Here is an 18809-nt window from a genome sequence, read left to right on the forward strand (position 1 = left end):
GGCTCCACATCTGTTTAATCATTTTTGGATACAACAGCTTGCAAAAGTTCAGGTTTTAAATTTGCTTCATATTTAAGAAACAATGTTATACCAATGTACAACATCCTCAGCAGGAAACAAATGAGCCTATGTACAGTTTTTATCTGACAGATCCATTGTATTTGAAAAATGCTTCTTCTAAAATACTTAAAAGCTCACCAATTTAGTTATCATTTATTATAGAATAATAAAGGAACTGTAACCCTACCAACTATTACTATGACAATATTTATTTGTATGGTACAATTTCTGAATAAGACTAACATCAAGTATGTTTAGTTTAAATTGGGGTGAATAAAATCAGAATATAGTGAGGTTCAATCTCTTAAATAACCCTTATTTAAGGAAATGCTTTAAATATATATATATTTATTCCAGCTGGAAGAAACAAATGAAGGCATACTGAAGTAATCTCTGGCTGCTAAACTATTTTTGATGTTAAGAAAATGTTTTTTTTAAACAGTTCTGAGAAAATGACACTGTACAGAAATATAGTCTTGGCCTTTCATCTTTCTTTTGTATGATTAAGACCTGTGAGTAGAACAGCAATGCCTTTGCAGAGCATACCACAACTATTATTTCCTCTTCTATCGCTCCCAGCAGCCTTAAATCCTTTAAATCCTTTCCTAGAAGGATCTCTTTTTGCTTGGGTAATTTTTGCAATACATGGCCTGCTAACCCTTACCCCCTACCCTGGATCTCACTTATGTCTATCACAGCAGAGTCAGTCTTTCTACCTCAAATCTTCCAAGGAGCATTGTGGATGGTAATTCACTTGCGTAATTGGCTCAAGAGATGAAAATCTTGTATCTGCCTCTCTTAGCCACTAATCTATCCAGCTGACTGCAAGCCTAATTGGCAGCTTGTTTAGTAATTTGGCTCCTAAAGTGTTGTATTGATGTTGGATAAACAGCCAATGGAAGGCGAAACGATACATGCTGCTTCACTTTAAAAGCTAGTGCACTTTCCCCCTCATTTTCTGAAAGCATTTAATATTCCATCTCTTCTTTTTCTTTTCTGATTCCTCACTAGACAGATGAGCTCAGAACAGTAGGGACTGATCTTGATACACAATACATTTTAGAAGGAACGTAATCAAAATAACATGTCGCTGTAGTGCATCTTTTTTTTTTTTTTTTTTTTTTTAATGTCATTTCTCTCTAACAAAATGGGAATCAGACTGCCTAGATGCTTAAAACCATTTTGGATAATTGTACAAAGTCAGCAGTGTGACATAGTTGACAGCTGTACCGGTATGTTTAACATCAGTACCTCTAGTGTTTTGCACAATTCAGTACACTATAGCTGCATAAATAATAAAAAAATCACTTATGAAAATACCATATTATTTAGCTAAGTATTTGAGATTGGATTTTTAGACCAGACTTTTACATATGCTTCACACTGAGGTATCAAACACTGTGTCTAAAGAACAATCTTAGAATAATTATAGTCCCAGTTATAGCTTGCACTGTATTCTGCTCTAGCTGGCACAGTGTTAAAAACAGCAGAGAGGACAGACTCAGAGCCTCAGTAGGTGCTGGAAACCTCCATACCTACCCAGCAGTCACAGCACAACTCTGTTAATGTTGGCGCTGCTAGAATTTCATTCCTACTGCCCCACTGCTGGGTGTATTAAAGGGATGGTTGCATAATTGCAGCATGGGAAGATGCATCCTTCCCTGCACTATAGACCCTAAATTTTATATTTATTTACAACCTTCCCAACGCAAATTCACACACTGATGACAAGTCGGACACTGAACTGGTTTAACTGGTCATCTCTAGCACCACAGGTCACTTGGAGCTGGGCTTCCAGGTGTTCTTCCCCTCCCATGCTCTATCAGCCCCTGCTGTGGGTAAAGTACCTCTTGCCTATTCAGTCTTTACTAACAATGGCTGGAGACAGCCAGAATCAGTAGAATCCCATTTATTCCTTGGCAAAGGTAATCTCTTGAAATTCAAGCCTGTCTTTTCACTTGGGTCCAAATGGGGTCAGCTTCACTTCCCAACTATATTGACAGAAAGACTCACAAGACTTCGTTTCAGAAGAAGCGTTTCCACCAGGAAGCTTTCCTAAATTCTGCTCAATACATCTAGAATTTACAGCAAAATTGCCCCCTTCTAATAAGCATTCCCTGACTTTTCTGAAAAGAACTGTAACCCTGCACGGAATCCCACAGGGAAAGAACTTAAACCACAATAATATTCTCCAAATGGACAGCTCGGTTATCATTAATTTCAGCGGAAAGATTGAGGATTAACTGGATATTAGGACTACACCCATTATGGTAGCTCTAACTGATCTTAAACCAAATTGGGATGGAGTGCCAGGATACTGGAGGTACTGGGTAATAGGCACTTCTATAGCCTTTTCTGTGCCTATGTGGTTGAAGTATTATCATCTGTCAAACTAAATATAAAGATGAAGATTAATTCATTAAAACTAGGAAAACACATCTGCATATTTATATGTGTATATATATATATAATGTATTACTACAGGCTAAATAAGCATTTGCCTATTTATTAGGGCCCATGCCTATTCTGCTAAGTAGTACACAATAATAAATGTGAAGAACAAAACCAAAGAAACTGAGAACTTTACTAAGACTTCTGGCTAAAATACACGAGATGATAATAGTACTTAAATGACTCTTGTTTTGGAGGGTTTTCTAATAGAATGAAGATCTGGGAAGACACTGAATTACCCCATTCCAATTGAAATATATAAAAATTAAACCACATCCAGCAAACTGCTTTGCCATGGATCTCACCCACTCTCTTTAAAACGTAATCCTGTCACTTACATAGCCAACAGCACTCCTTGTGTTGGTAATGAAGACATCAGAATGCAAATCTTAGACATGAAATTAGCATTGGCAATATCAAGATATATGTTGACAATCAAAAAAATTAAAATTTCCTCATGTTGTACTGGAAATCAAAGGTGAAAATTTTCTTTATGGAATCTGGAGTATTACAGGGATCTATGATAGTTTTTGTCAGAAACTTTTCTAACCAACCACAGAGCTTTTATAGAAAGACAAAAAATGAAAGTCCGAAGTTCTTACTCAAAAAGTAAGTTACATGCTAACAAACCCTGAAGAAACATGATTTTTACTTAATCTATAGCAGGTCTATTTGCAGCACTGATCCCTATTCCTTCAGGAGGGAGAAAAAAATCACCATTAACCAAGAGGTTGCTCTAGAGAGCTGGGATAAGAAGTTATATTGACTGAGAAAAAACACCTATTTCCTCTGTGCACATTTTAACTCCCAAACCTTTCCGGGTCAAGAAAAGTCCTTTGGTATCAACTTAAAGCAGGGTGACTAAAGTGCCATGTGCCACTTTTATTGATTGAGTTCTAGGAATATAAAGTGTTGCTCATTTCATTAACTCTTCCCCAGTAATTTGAAGGATCCCCTAAAACAGGATTCTTATATTAAATGGGCCTGAGAAAAATAATTTCCTCTCATAACCTTCCCCTTATCTACACGCAGAAACAGGTCATCTATACTGTATTACCAACAGTGTTCTGGGGAAAACTGTATTATGTGCATCAGCCCACATGGAAAAGGCAATGATTGAAAAAAAAAACACCACCAAAAACACCACCAACAAAAAAGCATGTAAAATGGAGGTGGCTTCTCTGTGGGGCACCATTTTTTTATGGTAGCTAGTAGAGAAAGAGCAGAACTTACAGAGCAGCTAGAGGATGAATATTCCTACTGACACCTCTCAGCTTCATTGAAAATTATGTCTTATGCATACAATCCCCTAATGAGACGTATCTTTGTAAACTGAAAAGTCTGGTTTAGCCTTTTCTGAGCAAAAATTTCTTAAATACTGTCTTTAAGGACACTGGTGATATTCTCTGTTAAGACGGTTTATGATTCTTGAAGGTGAAGTCCAAAAGATTCCACAGGAGGCAATATGAATGCTTTCCACAGCCAGAAAGAAACAGCTATCTTAGGAATGACTCCCAGAGTCATCTGGAGAATTATTTTTGAATCTTTTGCATTCTGGGAGAAGAGAGCATGTAGAAAATACACATACATCTTCTGCTGATCTGAAGGGTTCTTCTGGTCTTTGTATTGGTTGCACGTACAGCCTGAAGAATTCTGTCTTCTCTCCTACTTTTCTCTGTATCACAAGAAATTCCTTGGCAAATTCGCAGTATAAACTTGCTTCTTGTTGCATTGTGGATCTTTTCTTCTGAAGTTTGCTACTGAACTCTCCTCATTACTCTGGTGACCATATGAAAGGGACCCTGCCTGAACCAGTGACCTCTGCTCAACATGAAAAGTCTTTTGCTCTGCAGGGACAGTAGTTTCAAATATTGTATGGCACTCCCTGATGTTTTAATTTTTGAACTGATTTAGTGAAACAATATGATAGCAGAAGAGAAATGAAACAGAAATTCAATGAGTTCCAAAAAATAAAAATAAAAATAAAAAAAAGGAGCATACATATGCTGGAAGATCAAGCAGCTAGGCCTTGTACCTTAGAAAGGACCTTGGTAGACCAAGGAGAAGAAACGCAGTAAGGCAAAGCGTTCACAACACGTCAGTGTTGTATTGCTCTGTGAAAAGTGATTTCTGTCTATGGAGTTGTACATTTAATGGAAAAGCAATGAATCTAACTAGAAAGAAAGTAGGCATAAAATAGTTTGGCTAGTGTTTTGGAAATTTACTGCCAGTTCAACCAAGTCAGCAGAAGTTTTCCCTTTCTTTGCAACTATCTCAGAAAGTTGACCTTCACTATAAACTTACCCTCAGACACCTCTGTTATCACACTGTAATCACAGTCTTTTTCAAATCATCATTTTGGTACTGCAGATATTCAGGCCTGATTTTTAATCACTGACATATTAAGCATCAGCAAAATAGTTTGCTTAGCTGTTCCATTGGCAATTTTTAAAAAGGAATGAAAACATGTACCCTTTTGATTACCTTGTTAAAGTGAGTCATGATGGCATTATAGGAGTGCTCAGTATTTCTACTGTAATTAAGAATCTGTCATATTTTTCATTAAAACACATTCTTTAAAATGAGACACTTAGCTTGGTCATTTCAGTCTGTACCAGCCTGAAGAGTAGCAATGCAACATGCCATCCAGACAAAGACGTTAACATCTGAATTCTGCTTTTCATAAAAATTATCAGTCTTGGTTAAGTTGCCCATAAAATGCATAATAACATACATTTTTTATGAAAAATCTTTGCATTTCAACTACAAAATAGCTTTATCTTTTTTAAAATATATTTTGCAGACTTTCTTCCTGCTCCAAACCATGAAGCATACTAATGTAAATATTGGACAAAAAAGATTATTTTCAAATAGAAATAAATGTTTCTTTGTAATGCATACAAGCAAACTTAACCTTTTAAATTCTGGATCCAACTTTCTACACTCTGTAAATTAAGTTATTAACATCCCACAGATGTCAAGCAGAATTTGCACATCAAGGAAAATTTCAAGCAAGTAAGATTAAGAGGTTTCTGATTAAAAAATAAAAATAAAAAAATCTAAAAGGTCCTGGGGATTGAACAGGAGTGGGTTGAGAAATAAAGCTTATACAGAAGATGACAGTCACTATGAAAGGAACTGGAGTGAACGCATACACAGTATATGAACATGGTATCTGAAATTTGGTAGCATCTACTGGCTTGATATGAGACTTTAACTAGATAATCTAAGATGTTCACTGAAATTTCTGTAAGCATTCCCAATGCATGCAGTTCAAGTATAAACAATACTTCACTGAGAATGTCCTTTCTATTGCATATAAATTGTGATTTTTTTTTTGGTTTTGTTATTATTTTCATTGGTATTGGAAGCCAGTTTTGATAGCGTTATTTCCATGATCATTTATTAGCTTGCCTAAGAGTTTTTTTGTACAAACTTGAGGGCGCTGTATTGCTGCAATGAAATATGTCAGGGTGTCATCTGAAATTGCTCTACTGCTCAGGTAGCCGGAGAGAGTATAAAGTCATTGAGAATGACCTGGCCCCACATCTGATTGCTGAATCACTGAAATAATATTGATTTCATGGAAGAAGCCATGCAAAAAAGTATATATTCATTATGTACACCACTTGATTCTTAAAAGAAATTGTAGGAAGTAACCAATTTTTCCTAGTATTTTATTTAGTTGATAAACCAATTATCTATCTAAGCTCTGCTAACACACAGATGGGGCTATATCAAGTATCCACAAATCAGAAAATTTATTTTAATAAAATAAAAAAAAGGCCAGAATAGGACCCTATCGTCTCAGTACTGTCAGCTCCTAACAATCCATACCTAATATTATCTCCCATTTTCTTCATTGCTTTTCAACACAGCTTTTCTTCACCTTTACAAATGACATTTTTCAAACTGTAAAATGCACTGTGCTGCTCAAACTTTCTTGCTTCAATCGTTTCTCATTGCTGTACAAGTAAATCTACATCCTTTGTTACTAATATACACAAACCTATTGGTATGTGACTTTGACTCCAGGCTGAGAACAGGCTATAAATTTAGAAATCAATATCTAACTCTATCAATATTCATTTTACTTTTTCAATACAAAATACAAAGGTGAAAGAGCAGTAAATAAGCTGGAGTACTGAAATAAATTGGGTGTTCTTGTCACAATTAATAAATGTTTAACGAATAACTTTGCTTGCTCCAGAAGTCTACAGCTCTGTAAGATGTCTGAAAGTAGCAGGTGCTACCCTTGTGAGAGTCAAAAACAGAGAACATATTTCAATACTTCATCGGTATCACCAGTCATTCTTTCTGGTACTACTGACTCTAAACATAGAAATGTCTATTTTCAAAACTGTGCAGAGCACTATGGGAATTACTATACCCAATGTCAGTTTTTTTCAGAAACCACAGCATTTTGAAAATACTTTTTTTTTTTTTTTTTTAAAGTGGAGTGGCTTATATTAGATGAAACTTTACTAATACGTAGCACATGCAGCTCAAAAAAAAAAAAAAATGCAGTTAATCACTCATTTACAGACAGCCTTTCAGGTTTCACTGTGATGTTAAATATAGAAGATTATTAACTTCTCCTATTTTCCAACTGGTGTTCAAGTAAGCATATATATTGTTTTTCCCTTTCTTTCAATAATAAAGTTTACCTACAAATTCTTTTGTATAACATCTGGTTCCTCTGATCCTATACCTATGCTAAAGCCACCGAAAGGAGAATAATTCAATAATAAACATAATCATTCTTTTTATCCTTATTTCCAGATATATTTCCAGTTCTACCCTGTTCCTTTCAAAACCTGCTATAAAATATTGATACGTATAAACAAGGCCCATAGGATTTGAACAATAATTTAGTTGTAGCAAGATTAGTAGTGAAGAAAACTGTAATTTACAAAATGTCACACATTACCTATGCATATGTAAAAGTTACCCAAAGTTTACCAAAGTTTATATTTGCTTAAAAATTTACAGTGATGAAATGCAGAAAATACTTGTGTGAGTACACCGTAAAAATCCTTCCTCCTTCTGAAAAGAGCAAAATTGAAAAAGATTACCTTGAACCTGAAAAGAAAATAACCCTACATACTAGTTTAAAGGTACTTCATATGATACCTTTACCCACCATTATTCTCTGTCACCCTCCGCATAAAAAAAAGACTTAGAAATTCACAACCTCTGAAACTGTGAATATATAGATACATAACACTGAATATAATATATTTGCTTTAGTATCAAAATATTGGCTTTGCAAAGTTACACAGAGGAACCAGCTTGTAAAATAAAATACTGAACACTGAAAGCCCAAGGTAAAATGAGTAATAAAATGAATTTCATGATACTTCATACCCTCTTAGTACAAAATGACATCCTTTAGTACTTGAAAGTTGTGAAGTGAAAATCACCTTGTAGAAATAATTATATTATTCTCTCTTCAGCCATTAAGTATTTTTCTTTCTCACTTCACATATGTTCAGAGTCTTAGAACCTGACCCAGACGTTCTCTTCTTCCATACTGCTGCCACTAAGGTGCTTTAATAACATTTTAAATATTATTCTTGGTCTGTTTCTGCCACTGAGGTTTAAAACAATGAAATTTCGGGAGGGGGAATTCAGCTGGAATACAAACATTAGGCTTCTCTAAAGACAGATATCTAGAATATATTTGAAGATGCATTGCATACGTTGCTGTAATAATTGATATACGACTACCATGTGCAATCCAGATTTACATATTACCAATATAGAAAAAGCCTCACACAGACACACATGCAGTCTAATCCTTCCAGTATGCACAGATATAATTAATACAAACAAACTGACAGGAGTCCTATAAATCACTTCTAGGTATTGAAAAAGTCATTTCACAGCTGTGACATCAGCAAAATACATGCAATGGTTGTGACCTCGCATCTGTAAAAATCTTTCAGAAATGTGCTTGCAAGTTGCTTCCTATTTAATCTACACCACTAATTTTAAAGCTTATCTCCACATTTTCAATTGTTTGCCCAAGAATTCACATCTTGTCTTTATGGTACAGGATACTTATTATATTCATATAAATTGCTCACAGAAAAAAGATACCCTATGCCTTCTAACCTGTAATGCTTAAACAGATATGAGCAGTCATTTTTACTGCCTGTGATTCTCAATATATGAAAAAAGATTCACTCTCTTTAAAGAAGTGCTATGTTACATAGATCTAGAAATTGGGAATGTCTGAGGGAGAGCTAAGAGTATATTTATTTCTTTAACTCCATTAACAAGTAGGGATAGGACAAATCTGAAGTTACATAATAAGTTACTGAATTTACCCAGCATTTCTCTGGGTCACTGACCTACTGCTTTGTATTTACAGATTTAACACTGTGTTTTGTATTCTGTCCCACTGAAATTGGTTACCTGTGGGTCCTGGCAGGGGAGCAGCTTTCCTTCTCCGTTTGATGTCTCCCATGCACAATGATCCTAAATGCACACTGGTTTGCCTGCAAGTAATTATAGGAGAAAACTATTAACAAAGGAAGAAAAATGTCACATAAATACACAGCTTGTATAATCTAAACCTATATCAAAACATTCAGCCAAGATGAAGCTGCACAATGAAGCCACCAATCTTGTTTATATCGAAGCATAATTATGTTTGTTGACAAGCGCTCAGTATCTAAATGCAGCATCATAAATTGTTCCTGGAATGAATAATATAAAAGGAATGCTTTTTAATTTTCAAAACTGGCCATCTTTCTAGCCAACATAAAACAAAAACACTGTTGCTCCTGACAGGAAAATAGCTAAGATTAATTATCTAAAGAGATCACAATATTGTTGGTAGGCTATCAATGAGCCTAACTGTCAGAACAACATTTATTACAGGAAAAGTATTATCAATTTCTTTTAAGGTAAGATGAAGAATGAATGAGGAAACATGAAACAGTAAACTCTTCAAAGGTATATGAAGTCAAGTTGTAGCACACCAATTTGCCCTAATTCATTGGCTAGTTGTGAGAATGATATAACAGAGCACATTATCCACTATGCACATTAAACAATTATGAATTTACACCTTAAGACTGAAAAATTGGTGGGGCTGTAGAAGATGGCAGACAAGCACTTATTGCACTCCAGTCAGATATTCACAATCAGGTACCAGAAAATAGGGTAAATCTTGAATTTCCAAATATTGAATTTTAGGAGATAATCTTAAAGGAGAATTTTAATATTGATTTTTCTTACGGTAGTGTGCAATCCGTGCAGAATGGAATATATGTAGCCTGCATTTTTTTTTTTTTTGGTAAAGAACTAAAACAGAAAAGGGAAAAAATTATGTCACACTTTTAATGTTTCCATAAATGTTATTCAAAACCATGAATTTTTTACCACAGTAGCATTGAAAGTTGATAAAAGTACCAGCTGAGAACTGCATCTGATAGTCTACTGTAACACAGTAATACTCTGTCACTCAAGGGATTGAGTTTCAGTGTGGGTATATGACCTATCCTTTACTGCATTCATAAACATTTTTAAACTGTGCTGCATCTAAATGAATAGCAAATGTTCATGTATGTTGAGAGACCTCAGATCTGCTCAATAATGTAAAGAGGGAAAACAATGTCTTGATATAAAAAAGCAATGTACAATTTTCTACATATTTAAAAAAATAGAGTAAATTGGAAGAATGTACTTCAGTGCTTTTATTTAAATAGTAAAATATGCCAATAAAAAGATACACAAAGAAGTGCACTCTAGCTTCACTTATTAAGTCAACTATTTCAGCACAGATTTCTCTTTAAAAACATTTAAACATTAAAACATTTAACTTTAAAACATTTTTTTTCTTCCTTAGAGTTCTTCTATGCTGAAATTGCAACTGATTTTACCATCCAGAAACTGAATGCAGTACAACCAGGATACTAACGTGGTGCTAAATATCAGTTCTAAATTCAGAAATAAATCGATAACTGTAACTTTTCCATAACTAACTGTACAATAAAGAAAATTAAAATTTAAATAAAATATGGGGGAACGAATATTTAAGGGATGTATATAGCACTGCGTTAAACACGCAGAATAGGTCGTGTGGTAAACGATATGTCAGACACTGCACAACTCTGTGTTCTCTGTTTGGAATGAGAAAGGGAAAAAGTGTCCAGGAATACAAGCAGGATGAAAGATAAAAATTAATAAAGTCAGGCAACTGAACCTGAAGACCCAAGCTACAGGAGTAACAACTAGCAGCATTTGAGTTATTTTACCCAGAATTGATTATCTGTTACACTATATTGAAATATCTAGATTATTGATCTGTAAGATTATGGTACTTGGGTCTCCCCACTTCTCCTCCAGGCACACCAAATAGAGTTGCAACAAATAACACTAAGTAAGGACTACTTTGTTATTGTTGTCACCCTTCATGTAGAACAAAGCAGTTACTTTTTAATTTAAATCAATGAATGTCTGAAAGGCAGCCTTGTTCCTTCAGCGTAAATGAATCATTCGTCTTTGCAAAGCGCAGCAACCCAATCACCAGACAAGGTGAGAGTGGGTATTTCTTTGTTGTTGTCAAAAGTACCATGTGCCACAAATAAAAAGCAATACGCTACAGCCCCAATTAAGCTCTGTCAAATCCATTTTTATGGCCGCTAACATCAAACCTCAGACTAACTCTCAGTGCTAAAGCTGTGTTGTTTACTTTCACCAGGTCTCACCGTCTGATCTGCGCTGCTGGTTCAGATTGCAGCAAAACAAAAAGCCAGGGCTTTTAAGAGGAAGAGACAAGAACTATCACAGTTATTGAACTGGCAGGTTGGATGAAATGAAGCATTATACTTCAGCCACACAGTACGTTTTGAACTGTTAGTAATGGAGGTATTAGGAAGTAGGGAGAACTCTGACCCTCAATCAGGCTAAGTTCAGCATTATGTTCCTTAGCATTAAATCAGAAGAGCGAGGATTACAGAAAGGAATATAGCTATTTGCCTGACTTCTCTCTACTTATCCCTAGCTTGCTTCTAGCTATCATTTATAAATAGTACTCTGGAGGGAAGCTAGGCATTTTATTAGGGAAAAAATAAAACTTGTTAAGACCACCTTGCCTGAAAACTTGGCTTTTGACGTGCTGGTGACAGGGACTGGAGCAAGCAGTGTCAAATGGAATAATTTTTAAGGAACGACAACAGGAACTTGTCGCCTCATTGTATGCATTTACAAATAGAGGCTTTCCAGAGTATTAGGCCTAGTTAAAGCTGCCCTCTGGATAAAAAGTGTTCCTAAGCAGCCTCAGACAAGCTTGGGAGACAAACAGATGTGACTATGGTCCCTGGCGTTTGGCAAGAACACTCACTGTCAATAAGAAAAATATGAGCATGGACAGGGCATCAGCTGCACCATGGTGGAGCAGGCCTGCAAGTGTCACAGCCGCGGCAAACTTGTGGCAGGGGGGAATCAGAGGGCTGCAAAAGCCAGGCTGGTGTGAACTTATGCTAGCATGCCAGGAATTGTTGTTGTTGTGTCATGCCTCAACATATTAAACAAAAACACCAGTAAAACCACTGTCATTATTTATTTATTTATTTAAAACTTGTGTGCTTTATTTAGATTCTCCATTCTATGTGGTAAGTAAGAGCCTCAAAACTGAAGACAGACCAGGGAAGGCACTAACAGCAAAACAAACAAAGAAACAAAAACCTTTATGGAAATAATAAACATAATGAAAAGTAGTTTTGATACAGCAAATATGTTTCTCCTCTGTACAGAAGCAATGTCATGCAAAGCAATTCACACACATCTATACATTCCTGTGACAAACATTCACTCTGACAAATTCTGCTTTCTTATAGAGTTGCAGCTTCCCTGCAATTTCATTTTTTTCAAGGTACTTGTCCTTGCTATGGTAACAAGCCAAGAATCGTCTCTTCAAACTCCCCAAATAATTCTATCCATGCCCACGCAACACAAACTTCACTTTTTCCATAATTGTCAAAGCTCAACAAGCAAGTATTTTTTATGAGCGCCTTTTTTCTGCTGTTACATATGTTCACCTCTCCAAGATGTTTCTAGTAGGTTATTTCAGATTTTTATCTAACCTGACCTTTGCAGTCAATGGACTCTTCAGTTGCATCCCTTAAACGAAATGCTGTGGTATGGAACCTATAGCTGCACTGTTCACATGGTGTTCGCCTTGTGAGCAACTGAACTCAGACAGTGATTCCTGACTATCTCATTAGAAATGATCATCTTTGCTGCTGTTGGAGTTAGAAATTCTCCAGCCCAGTCTCTGAGAAGGCTAATTCAAAGACCTGGATCTATTATCACTGACATTCCAAGTGTAAAGAAAGAAACAAAGAAACAAAAAACAAAACAAAAACAAAAAAAACACAACACCCAACATAAAACAAGCAACAACAAAACAACAACAAAACCAACCCCAGCCTCCCTCCCCCAAATTAAAAGAAATCCTAATAAAATCCAATAATTTATCCATAGTCTCTTCAGAAAGAAGTGAAGATAGCGTTACATAGCAGGTAGCTTCATATGAATTAGTACAATAGCCTTGTCATTGCTGTCATCCCATTTGGGGGAACTCTGTGTCCTAGTGCATTAAAAACAAAATATTTGCATGTTTATTTTATATGCCTCATTGTAAGATGTCTGTTGCTCACTTTACTCTTTCTGCTTTTAGCAGCTGTCACTTTCCTTGCAAGCTGCAATGCTTTGATATCAGAGCAGTTGCTTTTGTTAATGCACTGTAATTGTGTTCAGCAGTTACAACGTCATTGAACGCAAGCTTCATTTTGTCCCTCAGTATATTTACTGTCAAACCATTTACCAGACTACACAATGACATTGCTAAGATAACTTGTAAGTAATGGAGACAATGGTTTTATGCTCTGTGTCAAAAATGCATAAAAGTACTGATTGCTAAAAAAGCCAGATGTGGAATATTGTGTATTTTTTGTTTAACCCTGTTTATTAAATTTCTGTGTTCTGATTTGGAAAATCCTATGCTGTATACTATTATGATGTACTAATGCTTTCAAGCCTGATTTCTATATTGTAATTAGGTGAATCTGCAATGATCAATACTTGTCTATCCATTATTTTCCAGTTAGCATCTCTCTCACCTGAGGAGCAAATTCACTGTAAACAGTGTCACACCATTCTGCCACAGTATCAATGCATTCCTGCAGATGGCTGTAGAACTCTTCAATTTTACCATCACAATGCTTTAGGTAATGTCGAGGCTTGACAAAAGTTTAAGTGAACTTCTTTACCAAGAGATTACAATAAGACTAGAGTTGACCTATTTACATTTTAGAAGGGACTTGAATTATTTTGAAGTGGAGATGTAACTGTCATTGTCTTTTCACAGTCTTAAAATACAGATAAGTAATAGATAGGTATCTCTGAAGAGAGAATGAGGTGAGGACCATGACTCACTTTAAACTTGAAATGGTTCTTATAATTGGAAACTGAGCAGGGAATATGTGAAGCAAAGTTCATGTCAGCAGCTACAAATTAAAAACAACAACAACAAAACAAAATTCACAATTGCAAAAGATAAAAAAAAAACAATATTAAAAAATGAAGTGTGTTGCACAACTCAACTTTATAAAATTAAAGCTTAATCTGAGTGAATCTCCAAATACTCAAGTATCTTCAGCATGAAAATAACACTGAAAAGGATCTTAAATTCTTACACAGAATGGACCTGTAGCACAGAATAGACTCTCATTTATTACATAGCTTAAAATTCAGACACTGCTGTACGTAGTGGCCAGTGGAAGCACATGTATTGGCATTGCTTAAATAGAACTTGGACGCATTTTTAACTCTTACTCATTTTCAACTCTTTAACTCAAGACCACGCACATCCATAGAACAGTTTATCATCAGTTTAGAGGTAAATACAATTAAAAAACTACTATATATGTTTTATTAAATGTCAAATCACGGTACTAGCTAATTATATACATTGAGCAAAAACTTCTACACTTCCTTTTGACTAAGTCTCCAGAAGTATGGACCAAAAGTTACCACTCACCTTCCTGCACTGTCAAATATACAAACTAGGCAATTGGTGTTGTAAATCTGTGAAGATGATGTTGTATTACCGTAAGATTAACCAGGAATTCTAAGCTTTGCCACTGGCATATACCTCAGTATAACCATGGAAATAATGCATGACGATTTTATAATGTAACACTGAAATAAGAAAGGCACATTTGCTTTTGAGGAAAAGAATATGAAAAACAATGGTGAGGTAATTTTATAAGGGAAGATTTACTCATAAGTCTTGAATCTCCTCTTTCCCTTGTAGCATACAGCTTGGTCAAAATGTGAGCACAGCCCCTGGTTTCCATGTGAATGCTCAGAGAACCGTAGCCCTGTAGTAACATGTGCCCCATGAGCAATTACATGGATGGAATGCTCCTTACCCGTACTGAATATGGTACCTACATCCTAGAGTTCATGTGCACTTCAAGTAGATGTGCAGGACACTATGTGAGGTCATTTCCGTGGCTTAATGACAACAAATAAGAATAAACAATATAATGTTCATTCAACAATGAAACTTAGGACTCCAGATCTTAGTGCAATGATACACAGCAATCTTGCAAAACAGTCCAGTAATGTTTTGTTGAAAGTATTTGAGATAAATGTCACTCAGTATAAATTTACCTGACTTAAGGTCAAACCAACATCTGAAATCTATTTTGTTGTTTGTCATAGAAACATCACATGCACGTGTGCCTGGTGGCATTCTGGGCACAATGTATTAAGTGCCAGAACAGTCACCACAGTCTACACTAAAGCTACCATGACAGCTGCGTTCTTGGTGAATTTCAGTTAATCTATCTTCCAGAAAAAATACATTTGGTAAGGGGATGGCTGAGATCATATGCTCTGAGTATACCCGAGGTCTGTTCTCTACCTCCATTATACTCTTCCAGTGCATTAGAAGGATTTCATGGCTTTTATGGAACTTGCAAAATCTGCATCGATTATATTCAGCACCAGGAAACAGATTCCTGGAAATTTTGTTTTTAATATGTGACATCGTTCACAAATGTATACACATTCCCTTATGCTAACTTTCTGGAGGTTGTAGAAAGAACACCCCTCCCCTTCTACTTCTCTCTTGGCTAGGAGTAGTAGACCAATACTGCTGCAAATTAGTCTTGTATGCAAAATATGTTAAAAGTTTTTACAGAAACTTTATACGGTGCTGAAGAATTGGCAAAATAACAATGAAATGTCATTTGCAGCATAATCATTAATTTTAATGGTTATGAAGATGTATATGGATCTCTTCTTCGTATCACTTTCTCAGACACCATTCACGTGAAATCAGTGCCACACTTGATTCCTCTACTTCCTTTACAAACACTGAACATTTCTTCAAACTTGTCTAAAGAATGATATCATCTACAGAACAGATTGCAGCATCTGCCTCCACAAGTGTGAAAATTATTACATTAACCACAAGAGCTATGCACTGTATTTTCCTTTCACTAAATTTTAAACAGATGTGATAAAACAATGCAACTCTGTCAAACTCTTTTCATACTAAGCCAATCTGTTCACAACGTAACTTTAAACATAAGGCTGTCATACCTGTTTTATAGAAAGTCCTAGTGCAACCCTATTATGAATGAGCAAAACACAATTTCCTTCTGCCCTCATAAGATTATCTCATCACCAAATACTGTATCCTAATATCTTCCTTTGTGCTATCTTTTTCAGCATTTCTAAGTGTCATACAAATAGTCATACAAGTAGTCCAAAATTTATCTAACTCTGCAAGTCTACACAGACATAGCAAACACAATGGAAGATAAAAATTTACACCACTACAAACATTGTGACACCTCAAGTCACTTGTACTTTGTGAATCAAGAGTCTCTAAAATTTTGTTCTCTATTAGAGGCCTACTGTCCTCAGAAAGGATAATGCATTGTTTTTTCTTGTTTCTAATTAGTAATTTAAGCATATGTTCAGCATTTAACTCTAAATGTTTGCCTTTTCCCCAAGCTCTAAGACAGCTGTCCAAGATGTGAATGCCAGAAAACATTTAAATATCAACATCTGTTGAATTATGTTAATTTAGTGTAATATAATTGGGCATGAGTTGGAATTGATCAGAAGTATATGAATTACACAAAGGCAAATCCAAACCAATATCTTGGTGTACGAACAAGTCACCAAGGAACACTGAGGGAATAAAATCAAAAAATCCACTTCTGTTAAAAATTAAAAAGTTAAAACTACAGCTTTCTTCAACAAATAACATGATTTCACATTTTCAAGAGAGTAAACGAATATTTATATCAGGATATTTCAAAATATTTATGACGGGACGTTCCAGTATTATTTTGAATTGAAGAACCCCTGATAAAAAATAGTAATGCTGACATTTGTGTAATTAGGAAATGTAGTTAGGAAACAGGTTGTGGTAATATAATAATATTCTGTTACAGGGCAATATTGTTCTACAAATTCTAAAGCAAACATGGTTTTGATCTCTCTTCATCTTGTGACAACATTGTTAATATCCAAAAGATATGGGTCCTGATCTATCTCTGAAATGACTTGGAAAACATTTTTTTGACTTGAGCAACAACCATGACTTTGAACAGACACTTCCACAGAAGTAGCCTTTTGGCTACAAGAGTTACTGAACAACAGTTTCCAGATAAGCTGAAATGTATTATTATAATAAATGATCAGTTTCAAAATATCAAAGAAAATAAACATGGAAATTCTATAAAATGTGAAACAAGCTAATTATATTTTCTTCACCACTCTTTCTCTCCTTAGTTAAAACCCCAGTCTGAACAGAAGTCAGTGTGCCTGCACCTGTTGCTCAGAATTTGAGTCAGTGTGCATCAGTGGCTACTGCTTTATGTATATGAGATCCAGGGATCTCTCCAAGATCAATAGAAACTCAATGTAAAACTTACACAGTTTAACTTACAGTAAGAACAGAAAGATGCAATCCCACCCTTCCTTAATGCATGGCTATTCATCTTTACATTAGTGGTATACAGCTTTTGTGTGCCTGTATGGGGAATCAGAGAGGATCCAAATTTTTGGATCATCCTAGTAGAAATCATTTCCCCAGCATGAGTCGTTTTGTGACTGCATGTATGTTCATGTGGGGACAAATGAGTGCTGGAAAAACAGAACAAAAAATGGCCTCTTTTGATTGCCATGTTGCTTAATAACAGACTAAACAGTTTGAAGAACTACAGCACAAGTTCCTGTGCATTGCTTCTGCACTGAGCTTAAATAGCAGAAAGGGTCTTAGCTCCTCTGAAGCCCAAATGAACTTTATCCATACGCCATGAGCATTTTAACAGGTGAACTGAGACAAGTAAACCTTGAGTTTTGGAGCACAAACTGAAGCAAGTTGCACAGAAAACCACACAGGTGTTAGAAACAAGCATATCTTGCTGGAATTCAGGTATTTGAAAGTGAGAAATTTGCTGTCGATTCATCCAGGGCAAAATTCAATCCAGATTGTACATAGGAAGATCCAGAGGTACAGCACTTCTGGAGGTTCACTCTCTCTATTTTTTAAAAATTTTTATTTTTTAATGGGGACTAATTGACTTACTGTTAGTTCATACATTCATGTATATTTGCAATTCAATTTTAAATGAAAAAATAAATACCATTTAGGAGCCTATTTATGTACAATATTATAAAGTATATTAGCTTTTAGTATAGTAACAACGAAATTCTGCTTGTGGTTTTGTAGTTAAAATTTAGTTTTGTATTACAGATGCAATGAAACCACACAGAGCACATGAAAGACCATACTTTTAAAAACAGAGTATGGTCTCTTCAAATCTTCTGCTACTTCTGGAAATGTACTCATAAGGGCTGAGTTGAAATGGTATGATACTTTTAAGACAATTACTGATTAATGTCAATTTTATTAATTAATATTTTACATCTATCCATGAACCAATAAAGAAATATTTCCGTACAACTAAATATCTCCAAAGCACCACATACTGACTACATTTTGAAATAGAAATCAAACTGCTCTGTCCCCTGTCCACAAAGGAAAGTCTTTTCACAACCTTAAAAAAATAAGGCCATAGTACAGAAAACTCTAATAGGAATTGCTCTCTTCCAAAATGGCATTGTCTCTTCTCAAAGAGGAAACTGAGAGAATAACATTGTCTCTGAGGGTGACGGCAAGGGAAGAAAGCAACGTGTCCTCAAACATTCACATAATTTAATCTGGAACTGCAAATATTATTAAACATGAATCA

At 35.3% G+C, this 18809-nt stretch overlaps 1 protein-coding gene across 2 annotated transcripts in view; it reads right to left on the minus strand.

The window, feature by feature from the left end:
• GPATCH2 (G-patch domain containing 2) overlaps positions 1-18809 on the minus strand; it is a 116406-nt gene that overhangs the window by 4660 nt on the left and 92937 nt on the right. For both annotated transcript variants that reach the window (XM_035320844.1, XM_035320845.1), the window contains exon 9: positions 8932-9014. In XM_035320844.1, the coding sequence (XP_035176735.1) occupies positions 8932-9014 (83 nt within the window). The remainder of the gene's footprint in view (positions 1-8931; positions 9015-18809) is intronic.

This window comes from Oxyura jamaicensis, chromosome 3 (genome assembly GCF_011077185.1).
Source record: "Oxyura jamaicensis isolate SHBP4307 breed ruddy duck chromosome 3, BPBGC_Ojam_1.0, whole genome shotgun sequence".
Classification (NCBI taxonomy): Eukaryota; Metazoa; Chordata; class Aves; order Anseriformes; family Anatidae; genus Oxyura; species Oxyura jamaicensis.